Source organism: Dermacentor variabilis, unplaced genomic scaffold, assembly GCF_050947875.1.
Source record: "Dermacentor variabilis isolate Ectoservices unplaced genomic scaffold, ASM5094787v1 scaffold_29, whole genome shotgun sequence".
In the NCBI taxonomy this organism is placed as follows: Eukaryota; Metazoa; Arthropoda; class Arachnida; order Ixodida; family Ixodidae; genus Dermacentor; species Dermacentor variabilis.
In genome coordinates this window covers 36,562-51,335 of record NW_027460467.1, presented here as the reverse complement: position 1 = coordinate 51,335, position 14,774 = coordinate 36,562, and the positions used below count along the sequence as shown (strand labels likewise).

Here is a 14,774-nt window from a genome sequence, read left to right as displayed (position 1 = left end):
TTTCAATAAATTATGCTTTCCATGCAACAGAATGCAAATAACTGTTTTCACATTTCCCATAACAGCCTCTCTGGATAACATACTGTGAACCAGCATCCTAATACGACTTCAGTAGAAATGTGCAAGTGATGAGTACCCAAGCTGAGCTAATCAGACATAACCTAAGCAGCCACAGATGTTAGTGAAGCATGAACAAAGCACCACTGCCATGGTACAAAACCATGGTACAAAACCATGGTACAAACCATGGTACAAAAATTTTTTTATGGTGCTGTAAGATATCTCTGATCATCTCTCTTCCTTTTTTCGAATGTAAATATCTTTTGCATGCACAAATGTCTCAGCTATTTAGATGACAGACTGCTCTCGAAAAAATAAAAGATCCTAGGAATGTGACTGAAGCATTCTTGCATGCGTAAGGACCACAAAAATGAAGTGAGCTAGGGTGGTTGCTTGGGCTAGTTGGTAATTCATTATAAAAAAAATGATGTACAGCGCGAAGGACAAGGACTGCGAGAGACTCTTTTCTCTTCGTCTTCTTCCTGTTCCTCAACAGAGCAGTGTATGTCATCTCTCGCAGTCCTTGTCCTTTGCGCTGTACGTCATTTTTTATCGTGACTACAAAAACCTCATCGTGATTTTTGAAGGTGACCGGCCTATACGACCCCCTGCGACTGTGTCAGAGAAAGTTCCTCCACGGGAGGGTGCACACTGACTAACCCTTTTTCGTATTGTTCTCTTTCTTCCCTAAGCGAGGGCAGTCAAGCAGGCCTGACCTTGTTTAACCTCCCTGCCCTATCCTCCTTGTCCCTTCCCTCTGGCAAAACCAAAGCTATTGGTTGCAGCAGCAGCTTTTATTTTTCTCCTGACAATGCGAGAACAGCACGCATGCCAGTCGCCTGAAAATTTTAGCTATACACATCAAACGTTCTACAGCATCTGAAATAAATTAAAACACCACATGCCTGGCGCGAGTCCTCAGCCCGTGTGATGCATTCAGTTCAACATTCAACTCCTTTAACACATGAATTATAACAATATGAGACCACTGCCAAATAAAACCGATGAAAAAACAACCAGTCATGTTCCAATAGAAATGAAAGCACCGTAGCTCATTACAGATCATTAATAAGTTCAGTGTGCAGAGATAAAATGCTTGTGTGGAAGGTGACAAACAAGCTGATAACATTATTAAATAAGCTCCCTAAATGTCCCCTATTGCTTAGATACAATATAGATGCATGCTCACAGCCACATGCACATGCCCGCATACATGTGAGGGTGCGATAACATGTAAGATCAGTTAAGCAAGGAAAGGTCAGTGATTACATAACATTAACTAGTATTGGGCTTTAATGGCCAATAGATGCAAGGTGGTCTACAAAGGACATTGTAGTGGAGAGCTTCAGATTAGTTTGCACCACCTAGAGTTCTTTACCATCGCCACCATCATCAACCTGTCTTTGTGTCCGCTGCAGGACGAAGGCCTCTCCCAGCGATCTCTAATTACCCGTCCTGCGCCAAGCTTACCCCATCTTATGCCAACAAATTTCCTAATCTCATCACTCAACCTAATTCTCTACTGTCCTCAACTGTGCTTCCCTCCAATTGGCACCCATTCTGCAACTCTAATAGACCGCTGGTTGCCTGCTTTACACATTACACGGCCTGCCAAGCGCCTTTTTTTTTCTCTTAATGTCAACTAGAATAGCGGCTATCCCTGTTTGCTCTTTAATAAAGGCCACTGTCGTCCTGTCTATTAACGTTACCCCTAACACTTTCCCCCTTTTTTAACATACACCTAAACCTGGCTCGTCTTCGCATTGGAATGCTGCCCTCGTGCCCGGGAGTCGACTCCACAGCCTTGTCCTCAGCAACACAATGCGATAACAATTGATCCACCATGGCGGGTGAAAGCTCAGCCACGAAGAAGGACCACGAAATCACATTATCTTTTACTCGAAGCCTTATCTTTCTTTTTGCGTAGGTACTTCTGTTTGGAGATGCAAGGTGACACCCGGGAACACAATGGAGAGAGAAGGACAAAAAAAAGAAAAAGAAGAAGAGACACGTTGGCACATACACTTTGCAAGCATTGAAAAAGTGCGTCACCTGGCATTTATCTCGGCCATCATCTCCTCCATCCGTTTGCGCATGTACTCGCGCAGGAAGTCGTCGTCCTCTTCCTGTGGCACTTCCTCTTCCTTCTTTGACTTTGACTTCTCAGCATCAAGCTACATGTGGCAGGGAATAAATGTCACCTCAAGCAATGGCCACTGCTCGATACTGTAATACGACCTGCACAGCCTACTTGGAACAGCTATAACAAATTAGGCCACGGTATGCAATGACCTGCAATGACATACAATGAAGAAGAATCTCAACATATTAACATTATTGAATTATTAGATATGCAGTGCAATTCATGTTCTACGAGTGCCCATGTTTCCTATACACTGCAAAAATTAAGTACTAATGTTTAACTCAGTAATACACACTGCTGAGCTAGTCATTCAGCACCTGGCAACACGAAGAGTGCCAATACAAACCTCCATTAGAGAAGACCACTTTGCAAACAACTTTACTAGAAGCAGACCCAGTTAAACTGGAAATACAATATGTATACCAAAAAGGCTCCGAGCAAAATAACAAGACACCTGGTGCAATAACCCAACTCTTGTCTTTAACTAGCAACACCAAATGATACACGGGCAATATGAAGAGTGCTGGCACAAATTTCCAAAAGATAACAGAAGCAAACATCGTTATCAGGGAACACTGAATTTCCAAGTAAATTGCTAATCATTCTTGGTCTAATACACAACTTCTGTTTTAAACTGGCAGCACTAAATGCTGTATGGAAGGCCACTGCTTACCCACATGCTCAGTAATGATTGCAGGTATACGGAAAGGGTTATGCTCTGTGACATCACAAATACAGGTACGAGCATCAGTGCACTTTCATTTGAACTGATGCAACTGCTTTATAACTGAACAAGTGTGGTTCGCATAATTAGCACGCCAGTTACTTCACCAGGCGACACCAACCTTTTGAAATATTTACCTGGCTATTTGGCACAATAAATTGACAGAATGGTAAACTTCAACCTTGTCTGATGGAACAGCACTGAGAAAAATGAGCGGGGTAAGTTGGGACATTTTGTGTGCTGTTCCCTGCAAACTGTGTTCCTAGCTTTTAAATAGCATGTACTTGTTTACAATACAGTTAAACAAGTTGTGTAGCATCTTTTCTTCAACCCCAAGCAGCTGTCCATTGCCTGTCACGATGAGGCAAAAGTCTCACATATTCTCCTCCACAAGCAGCTGTGGGCGCTGCATAATCCTGGAGGTCAGGCGGAGGAGCCATGTTTTAGATCAGGCGTCACTTTCAAAGAGCGTTAATGGTGGCATTTTATTTTCAAATTCAATGGTAGAAGCGATTGTTTTTGCAAGCTTCTTATGATGCATCTATTCGTATTTCAAATGTAAAATTGTGCACAGAAGCTCCCTTATGTCTACACCGTCCGAAATTAGGCTTTTCATGGGTTACAAAATTTCATTGCAGTAGGCCTTTAAGGTAATATTCTAAGATATGGTTAATGTATAAATTCACGAGTAAAAGCCAACTGCAATAAGATTTCAGGTCATGCCAATAGCCTAGATTCAATTTTTAGGTGACGTAAATAGCCTACATTCAGATAAAATAAAGATACAGCAGCCTCCTCGTAAAATTTAACGTTTGACAAATGTATGGTAGTTTTACCAAGAAAAGCTAGTAAAAATAGATGTTTTTGAAACCGAAACTCCAGGAAATGTCACCATTACCACTCGCCAGAAATGATGCAGAACTCAGAACACTGAAGACCAGTGCAGTACCTGGGTACGAACTCCCAGATTTCGTGGCGCCCATGGCGTGCCATAAATCTTGGAGGCCATGATTGGCAACTGCATGATACATGTATACGTAGAGCACCATCTGCCTGTGTGCTACTTAAGGGCTGTTAATAAGGAAGTTAGATAATTACCAGCCTTGCAGCTATGCCAACATTGCCTTTAATAGTTATATACTACTTATTTATGACCCATTCAGCCAAAGTGAAGTTTTGCTGCACTTGGCCTTTAAGTGCAATTTTTGTTTCCCTCTCTCTGTCATTGTCTCTCTTATTCTCATTAACATGTGTTTTGTGCATGCGGTAGTAATTTTCCTTTTATCGTCTAATAAAGGCATGGTATATCTTTATTTGAATATGAAGTCTATGTTGTTTGCCACCCTCTGACAGTGGGCTTTTAAATAATGAATAATAATGAAATTAAACATAAAAGAAAAATAATAATGAAATAATATTAATAAAAGCAGAATTTCTGGGCAATATTGCTCTGTCTCTCATTCAGCCCAACTCTGTTTTCGTGCATGCTGCTCCACAATGCATTCAAGCCATCTTTGAGCCCAAGCCGTGAGCAGGAGGCACCCACCTCGGAGCGGCAGGTGAGCGACAGCTTCTTGATGAGCTGCAGCCGCTCCCGTTCCTGTTCCTCTCGCCGCTCATTCTGCAGCTGCTGATAGCGCTGCCAGTCCTTCAGCACACCTTTGGGTCCTGTCTGCACAGTCAAATGGGAACTGTTGGCCTCCCCAAGAGGGTTGCCACCACTACAGCTAAAGAAAGTGACGTCAACAAACACAATGCCGCAATGCACCTTCACACTGCTCGGAGTAGGCCCTCCACTGGTTTACTTACGTATTTGTTTACACTCAACCCCGTATTCAGAAATGCAACTTAAGTTGAAGCCCATGCTTGACTTATTCTAAGTGACGCCTATCATGAACAAGCTGAAAGAAACGCAGTGAGCATCTTTGGGCACATTAACACCAGGCGTCATCTAAATTAAGTCAAGCATGGGCTTCAACTTAAGTTGCATTTCTGAATACGGGGGTCCGAGGAAGAAGTGTTCAGGAGAGGAGGAGGAAGCCCATTCAAAGAGTACAGACACAAAATGTTTGTGTGTATGTCCCCACCCTCTTTTTCTTGCTTTCTAAGGTATCTGTGGAACCCATTAGTTACAGCACGATCGAAGCATCAATTCCTCAACAGTGCCACAAATAATTAATTACAACGCATCTTATGCGACCCGTTCAAAACATGCATCAAGTGCAATGCAGCTTCAGGTGTACGTAAATAAAGGAGACTTATTCAACTCACTGAAAGTGGAGGTTGGGCCCACATGGTATCACAAACAGCGCAAGAACGCGCCAGTCAACTTGGTGCAGCAGTTGAAAGTCATACAGTGGCCATGTTGCCAAAAGCTGCCAAATTGGCCGTTCCAATCCTTCTTTTCTCTGAGAAACTCGTGGGAACTCGCTCTCGCCTCTTGTCCCATTGAGTCTTGAACAAACTGTACCTTTAGCAGCACGGCCGTAGTGTACAAGTATGTGTCAGTGGTATCTGGTACTACGACACCACTGCATCAAGTTTCAGTGACCTGAATGGTCTCCTTTCTTTTTCCATCTGAAGCAGTGTTGCACTTCGTGTACTTATTTGACTGGCTGCATAAAAAAAGGTAATATAATACACAAAATTTTTCCACCAGCAGTCTTTTAAAAATATATATATGAGCAAATATGTGTGCATAGGCAACGCACTAGGGTTACTTGAATCGACTGCTAAGGCATTCTTTCAAAACTTCATTTTCACCAAATTGGTGTAAAAAAAGGGTTTTCATTACTGGAGAGAATGAACACAAAATTTCCCTTTCTCGAATTTCACACCAAGATCTCGGTGTGCTGGCACAAAGGCGATGTTATAGATTCCAAATTGTTTCCACATTTTTTACACCTTGGCACCAGAAACATTTCTCCAAACTTTTTAGGCTGGGTTTTTGCTTCCTGCGGTCTATGGGCCTTCACAATATACTTTAGGAATGCCGCCCCCTGCTGCTTTATAGTGTATGCAGTTTGTCTTTGCTTGTCTCTCTTTATCTCTCTCTCTCCCAGTCCGCTCTCTTTCTATTTTTATCCCTACTACTCCTTCTCCCAGTGCAGGGGGTAGCCAACCAAAACTACCACTGGTTAACCTCCCTGCCTTTCTATGCATTCTTTCTCTCTCCCTCTCTCTCTTGCTTCTTTTAGAATTCAATTTAGTCTTTTTCTTGCTAATAATAGATTAACTAGACCAGAGTTGATGCTGTCAATTCACAAACTTCATGGCAGTGTCACCACCAATCATTCATTTTTGTGTACTTTCTGTCTTACCAAGCATCCTATAGTAGTAGGAGTGTGTGTATTGCTATTGCAGAATTGTAATTTGAAAATACAGATTAACTCAATACTGCTCTTTAGTGTAGTTTTACAGTGATTCCAGGGGCCAGCTTTGAAAATGTAGACAATGGTTTTGAATGCAACAAAGGGGAAAGGCAGTACCACTTAATGATAGTTCAGGATGAAAGAGCATGAGTACAGCTAACGTGACTGTTTGGCACTTTCGCTTTGTGTTGGTAGTCCTTACTTGAGGAAATGCATGATGTCTAAGAAAGAGGTAAGTGCCGAAGAGAAGGTTAAGATAATAAATTTAATGAAATGGGCACAAAGTCAAAAGCCTTGACGATGCAAGGGAAAAGATTGGGTATATCTAGATATGATTTCATTTGGTTGACACTGGCATTGTGAGAACAGTTCAAAACAATGAAACAAGCAGTGATGTTGAATGGCTTTAATGCTACGAGAGAGCTATTTGTCCTGGCCGCATGCTATTCCTTACTACCTAGGGTTATAAAAGAAACTTACTGGACTTACTGTTCTATAATGTGCACTCAAAAGCATGGCAGATGAGCTTTCTAGCACCCCACCAACTACATGATCAAGACATGGGGCTCCAGTATCTCAAATGTAAAAACAAATTATTTATATATTAACCTACTGTGGTAGCTTAGTGACTATAGTGTAGCACTGCTAAGCCGAGGATGAGGAATCAACCCCGGTCACTGCGGCCACATTTCAATGGGAGTGAAATGCAAAAACGCCCGTGTCCCGTGCATTGGAGGCGCGTCCCCTGGTGGTCAAAATTAATCCGGAGTCCCCCACTACAGCACGCCTCATAATCAAATTTGGCACGTAAAATCAAAATTGGCACGTAAAATCCCAGAATTCATTCAATTATAGATTAAATGAGGCCCATGTGACAAGGGGTGCAATGCTTCATGCTGTATGCTATGTTCAGCAGGCTTCCTTGTTACATCATATAAATCGGAGGTGGCAGCAGCCACATGATATGAAAGTATGCTGTAGCGTAGGTTGGTCAGCCTGGTGCAGTCAGTGCACCGTGACCGTTCCGTCAAAAGCTGGGCACTGCCACCACATCAGCCATCTTTCTTTTTTCTTTTTTTTTTTTTTGCTCCTTTAACCTGCACTTCCTCACATTCGACAATGATTAAGGTTGGCCTTTCACTGTGACTTCCCTTAATATGGAGTGCCCTCACTTTATCTCCCCTGTTATCCGTCGAGTACATGACACCGTCAACTTCTGTTATGATGTGGCCTGCAACCATCACATAGAGGTGACCAACTTACATGTTAGTGGTCTGCGATGTCATGTGACTACCACCAACGATTTCTGTGTGTAGCATGAGAATCCGCTCGACACATTCAACTCTTGATGCTCCTTGACCGTAGACACCCTTGCACTACAGAACACCAATCGTTCAATTGCACACCAAGTTAATCAATAAATCCAAAGCCAAACTTCACTTGACATGCGTCCTTAGATAGCCACATTAAGAGGTCATATGACAGTGATTTGTCGCATGCTCGAAGAAGCTCCATACCATGGCTACTTAGCACCTCTCTAACAAAACAAAAGAAAGCAAGATGAGGAAATCTGTGTCAGTATATGTTTAACCATTTCCAAAATTTTCTGCAATGCAGAGTAAACGAGATGAAAACTCTCAATGGAAAAGAACTTCCTTGGCAGACATGCAGTTACAGATGATCTCTATACACACTACACAAGCTTCCCCACATCATTTCAACAGCCTAATATAACTTCATGCATGCGGCAGTAACCAGACTCGCCTATTGCATTCTCCTTTTCTGAATTGGTGGCCATATCCACACATCTAGCAACCACACGTAACAGATGTTACATCATCGGCTTGCTACTCTGCTTAATGAACTTTACATGATCTCTATATATACTACACAAGCGTCCCCACATCATTTCAACAGCCTTATATAACTTCATGCATGCGGCAGTAACCAGACTCGCCTATTGCATTCTCCTTTTCTGAATTGGTGGCCATATCCACACATATAGCAGACACACGTAACAGATGTTACATTATCGGCTTGCTACTCTGCTTAATGAACTTTACAATAAAGGTATTGATGTAACAACGATGACAATACATAAGCCAAAAGACACATATCTGCAGCTGCTGCCCTGAGGAAGACAAGTCCCCTTGATGGAACGTTGGTGCAGTGCGACAATTCTTGTTCAACTACTGCTGTGTCTACTACTACATGTGTCTTGAGGACACATGTCTGTGACACATATGTTCAATGAATGGGTGGCTTTTCCTCTTGGTGTCCTTACTGCAAAGGTTTGTGCGAAGGCTTCATTATATGTGTCCTCATGGCGCATGTGCAATGGAAATAGAGCTCTTAATATATTGTCACGTTGTACCAACGGTGAAGAACAAAGTAGTGCCAACTATGAATCACGCAACTAACTCTTTATTGGGTAACCTTGTGCCCAGCAAAATAGGTAACACTGAGGGACAACAATAGTGGTGAGTAAAGTCAGTGACCGACGAAAATCTGATCTGCGGGTCAAACGCATCAGCTTTTATACATGGCTCGTCGAAGGTTCCGGCATAATTGCTGGTACCTGCATGCCTTCCAGAAAATACTACACACTTTGTGTCATGTATACAATCAGATTACACATTTCAGCGACAATAGACACAACAGATAGAATCAACGATAACCTTTGAGTAAGTTCCACATCATGCAGGCGTGTCTTGCTTTGAGCGATAAAAGTTGTTAGCAGGTGAAATGCAGTCCCCAAGAAAAGGATAAATGTGTACATGTTTCAATAGTGCCTCCAGTTGTATTTTTGTTTGCCCACAAGAAAGATGTGCACATTATTTGTACATAGCTGTAATTATGTTTTCTTTATTTTATTGCACCTCTCTCCCTTTACCATTGCACCTTTACACACACAAGTGTCCGTAAACAGTGTGTTGCAGTTGTGTCAAGGGGGAATTCACCTCATCAATCTGACGAATGCAGTAGCTTTTAGCGAATGTTCATTCCTTTCATGGAAAGGAAAATAAAGGAAATTGAAATCTGATGAGGTAACAAGAAAGACGCTCCTTTATATGTGGTTTATAGGCTTCTATCACAACAATGTGTGGTCCCCATTTCAATATGCATACATGTAGTTACTGTGCTATGGTGTACACCTTAAAAAAGCACATGTCATGTACATTTGCACTACTAAAGCTATTTCTGACATGACCTCATGAAAGCAATGTAAAGAAACTATTACTTCAGATTTTTGGAGTCAGCAATGCCATTTCAACACAAACAAACTATAAGCTTCTTTTCATTTGGGGGTCGTCAATTGAATGCGTTTATGGTTCTTTGGTATGCTGCAGGTTTTACTGTGTGTGTGTTTTTTCGATTACCATCTAACATGTACATATGTGTATTAGCAGGAATTCAGCCCTTTTACGGGTTAATCTCTTGTGTTTTCTTGCTGTCTTTATGTAGTGCTGTGTCTTTGGCTCCATCACCCAAAATCAGATGTTTCTGATTAGTTTTAGACAACCTTCCTCGGGGCATAAACAGAAAAAAAAAAAGAATGAACAGCCTCTGTAAGCAAAGGCACTAATACAGTGAACATTTTCAATGGTCTTCACACCTTCACTACTAAGAGGTGTTGCTGCACAATGGAAGCCAATAGTTAACATCACTGATGTGATGCGCACAGCGGGCAGTAAGCTACTGGATCCAAACGACATCGTGTTCCCATAAAAGCTGCTGCTCAATGTCACAGCCCCTTGGTCTGACCTTGTGCAAAAATTGCGTAAAGTAAAAGTTGATTTTGAAGTTTGCAAACCTAGATGGTTAGCAAAGAGGCATCAGACTTCTTTTCATAAAGACTGCAATTTAAGACACCTCAGCACTTCCGATTTCTGGAAGGCAGGTTTAACCGGGGTGCAAGACGGTAAGGTGACGCCAACACACTTTGAGCTACTTGTTTTCACTCTGTGGGAAGGGAAAATCATCATCATGCACCGGCACTGACATATACGCACTGTACCAAGCCAAGGCAATTGTGTCCTCGTTACAGTATATACAGCTCTCCTACCTCTGAGACCTGTTGAATGCTGTGCTGTTATTAGAAACACGAACAAATGAGAAGGGAAGACATCCATGCATGGACTGGTGGGCAAATAGAATGGACGGATATTATGATGATGTACGTGGTTTGGTGGCATAAGGGCCGACGGATATTGTAAGCACCCTTTCGAAACAAGGTGGTGGCTGATGCCATCGAGGCCATTATTTTCAAATTACTGCTGCATTTATTAACGACCCTTAATATCCATAGATTATTGTCAAAAATAAATTTATTGCTCAAAAAGGTACTGCCTTTTCATTGTGTGTATTTAAACCTTTACACCACCAATACTCTGACTGTGTTCTACTGTTTTCCACTGCACATTCATTAAGCTTTAAACTATTATTCTTACAGACCAAGGCCTTGGACAGGGCTATTACACCCTTATCTATCTACAGATGGATACTGCAACGTACTAATAAAACATGCTCAATGGCTTCTGTACTATTCAGGCACATTATATGTGTACTGACACAATGTTCAGAGACATAATGCACAGCCACTTTAATTACTGTAAAGCTTTTATGTTTCGATTTGATTCTTCGCCGTTTTATATATTTCCATCACTGGCTTGTCCATCATGCCTATCTCTAATGTTTCATTTAACCGCCCCCTCCCTCCTGCTGCCCAAGCTCTTAATGCTACATTTACTGGTCAGTTTCCTGCTTCTTTTTCTCCACTACGAGTCGATGGATTTTTATACACAGTAGATATCTAAGTAACCCCCAGCCACCAATCTATTTTCTTTCATATGGCTCAGTTGTTTCTCAAACCTTTTTTTTTTTTCTGTGAGCCTCCCCTATTTCAAGGTTTCCCTGTACAGGCTCTTTATTAGTTTTTCTGTGCACATCTAAGGCTAGCCTTCCCACAGCCTTTCGATTAACCAGTAGTCACAACAGCACTTTGGATTTTAAATATAATACTGAGTTTTCATGCATAAGTCCACGAATCACAACTCCTTTCCACACACCTGATACCTGTTGTGCTCCCATAGCGCTCTATATTTCATTACAGCTGTGTTCCTCTTGGCTTCCACTTTGAGTATTTGCTCGTGTCTTACTCTAAAGTGTTTGTAACTTCAACCCTCAGTATTTCGTTTCCCTGTAACGTGGTCGTCTCATCACAGGCCATCATTAGATACCATGAGGTCCGATTTCCTTCCATTGTCGCACTCCTACCTGCAAATATTTGCTAGGAACTGAATAAAAAATTCAATCAAATTCTAGGGTTTTACATGCATGTTAAAGTACTCCAGGTCATCCAAAATTAGAAGCTGAATATCTTTTTGACTATCCATAAAAAAACAATGTCATCAGTAGAGATTGAATGTTTAGGCACTAAAGAATGCTGTTTTAGGCACCTATAACGAGCGCTAAAGCTGCCATTTAAGGCACCAAATACTGTCCTTTAGGAATGTATAGGCTCAATTAATAAGAACTTCTATCTGAGATGCAAGATGTGAGATCAGAAAAATTTGCTATAAGAACTGTGCATCTGGGGATAAATTCTGGTTTTTTAAGGAACACATCCCACTAAACCCTTCTTTTGAGAAATTCACTTCATTTTCCCAATAAAATGGAATGAGAAAAATTGTGTAGGTTACAAGATTTACCTAAAATTTAGGGTGACTGGATACCAAGAAAAAGGTTGTGAAGAGAGTGACAAGCAAGCACCATCTCAAGATTTTCGGGTTTCATGTGGTGCCTCCAGAAAAGGAATGCTCAACCTCCACCAAAGTTAGGAGCACATATTTGTACTTCGTAACCTTCGATGATCCAATGCCCTCCGGAATTAAAGAATATTCGCTGGTCATAACCTTCGACAGTTCTTTCAGTGTGTGTCTGAGATTGTACACTGCAACTAACTCTATCAGCAACAGGTTCATTGGGGATGGCGGCTTGAATGTCCAAAATAAGCCCTACACTCCGGGTCACAGTTGCTCCCCGCGTTCGGGTTTCTTGATGATGTCAGGTAAAAACATGAAGTGACCACATAAGTATGCTAAGTCACCTTCAAGTGCATTGCCGCATAGCGCAGTTTCAGTCCTCACAGCGATGCTCTCATCTGCCACAAAGATGTTAACAACAGCCTTTTTGCCAGCAAAGCAATCCTGGTAATATTCGGCTGCCTTTAGCCAAGTTACTCAGAGGGTGATAACATTATGAACAACATAAAGGTAAGCCAAAGGACGGAAATGGGCATTTTTTAGGCTTTGAAAATCCAGTATCGGCACCAACATCGAAAGAGGCTTTTGTAAGCACCATAAGAGTGCTACTAAAATGTTTCTAGACCCACAGTTTGCCTTAATGCATTAAATAGGCACAATTATTACATGGGGGGAAAATAGGCATCTAGCCTAAAGTTCCAATCTCTTAGTCATAAGCGCACATCAAAGCCGGTAGATCCCAACCGTCTTGACATGACAGTGTTGTGCACCATACACTTTGCCGCAAAATATATGGCACACACAATTATTCCTCGTGGTGGTAACCGCTTCCAAACGAGCTTGTAGCAAGTCAAAAAGAAATCTAAAAGCAATATATATTACAAAATTAAAAATTTGACCCATAGTGGCTCCTAGAAACAATAATGCGACTGCAATCCTGCAGATACTGCTAAAAGCAGTCAACTAATATGCTTTAATTAGTATATTTACGCAAAACACGGGATCCAGAACGATCGCAACCGTTTCAATCCATTCCAACTAAGGAGACCTATTGTTCGGGGAACTGAGTGAAAAATCATAAAAGCGTCGACTCCATACAACCTACGAAAGGCCAAGGCGAAGAGCAACTACCTAAAGGTACTAGTGCCTGCTTGATTACACTGGCTGTTGTCGTGTTTTGACAGCCGTACCATTGTGCGTGCGCGGACGGCGGAGAGTTTAAGCCGAGACCACACGTACGCTTGCGGACGCGCGCTAGCTCGCGTCCGCGCGCCTAGCGCCTGCCGCGCCTCGCGAGTAATGGTGGTTTGCATCCACAAAGACGCGCGACAGCGCGCGCTCACTGGGCTCACTCACAGACGCCTCGGCAGGCGCTGCTTCGTACTTTGTTACTGACAGCGTTTCAAGATGCTTCGATATTTATAAACGTAATTGTTATATTTTTATATCTGTTAGATCAGTGCAAAAAGGAAGGAAGAACCACATTCTTGCACGATATAAATCTGCTTCACTGAGAGTTGAACGCTCCGCGCCGTAGCTGCGTAGCCAGACGCGCCGACGCGAGGCAACCCAAGCGCGCGATAACAGAGAGGAGCTGTTCCCCGAGATCACGCCGCGTTTCGACGCGTACGAGCCATGCTGCACCGTATGCGCATGCGTGGGCGCGTGAACGCGAGCTTGCGCGCGTCCGCAAGCGTACGTGTGGTCTGGGCTTTACACGCTTCAGCTGACTGCCGCCAACCCGCTTTTCGAACAAAACAAAAACACAGAAAAGTAACGAGCGCCTTGACGTGAATCCGTGCCGTGTACGTTCGACTCGGCGCGTTCGCGCGGCACTCACGTTGACAGAGCATCCTTCGCGCTGCTTGAACTCGGGCGGCGGCGGCGGTGCCTTTTCCGCGGCGGGCACGTGCGTCGGGGAGCCGTCGTTCTCCGCCGGCTCCTCTTCGTCTTCGCTGCTGCTGCTGCAGTAGTACTGGAGCTTCTCGCCCAAGATGCGGTCCTCTAGGGTCGCCATCGGTGCGCAGCCGACAATCGCGACACAGAACTCAAACGCGCCGTCCGAGGAGCCGTTGCCCTGTACAGCTTCGCCGTTCCCAATTCCGTTAGCGACGAGATCAGCAGAGGCAGCGGGGGAAGCCACACGACGCGCTGCACCATTCGAACGCACGCTTGCCTGTCGCGCTCGCCGTAGCAGCACGGCAGCACCGGTTGCCCGCGCCGACGCGGCGGCGCGCAAACAGGGATCACGGGATATCCGATCTGAACGGCGTTTCCGGCTCGGTCGACGGTTATTTTCCGCTCATATTTCGCTCGGGAGCTGCATGGGCTGCATTTCGTGGCAGTGAGTTATTATTTAGAAGTACGCCTAGAAGCGAGTGCTAAACATAGAGCAGCAGTATTCAAGAAGCGGTGACGCCATCTGTGCGAGGAAAGCGAAAGGCATATTGTTGCACGGCGAAGGGGAACCGCGGGAACGACGAAATCGTGGAATGTGGAGCGGTATCGCCGCGCGGGCGCCCGCACTACGGAGGACAAAACAATTTCCTTAACTGAGGCCATGACTGAGGCGGTCATTCTATTCTTGTCTGCACCAATCCGGCTTTGCGACGCACCGCGGACGGCGCGTACTTCAGTTTCCTCTCGGTAGAGCGCACAAGTACTACACCTACCGCGAAATCCATCCTCTGTGTAAAATTTGAGCGCGAACA

General features: G+C 43.5%; 1 protein-coding gene across 1 annotated transcript in view; it reads right to left on the bottom strand.

The window, feature by feature from the left end:
- LOC142568667 (phosducin-like protein) overlaps positions 1 to 14,277 on the bottom strand; it is a 37,413-nt gene extending 23,136 nt beyond the window's left edge. The window contains exons 1-3 of the mRNA XM_075678516.1: positions 13,904 to 14,277; positions 4,474 to 4,599; positions 2,113 to 2,234 (exon numbers count right to left, since the gene is read on the bottom strand). Coding sequence (XP_075534631.1) covers positions 2,113 to 2,234; positions 4,474 to 4,599; positions 13,904 to 14,080 — 425 coding nt within the window. The 5' untranslated portion in view covers positions 14,081 to 14,277. The remainder of the gene's footprint in view (positions 1 to 2,112; positions 2,235 to 4,473; positions 4,600 to 13,903) is intronic.
- Positions 14,278 to 14,774: the final 497 nt, after the last annotated feature.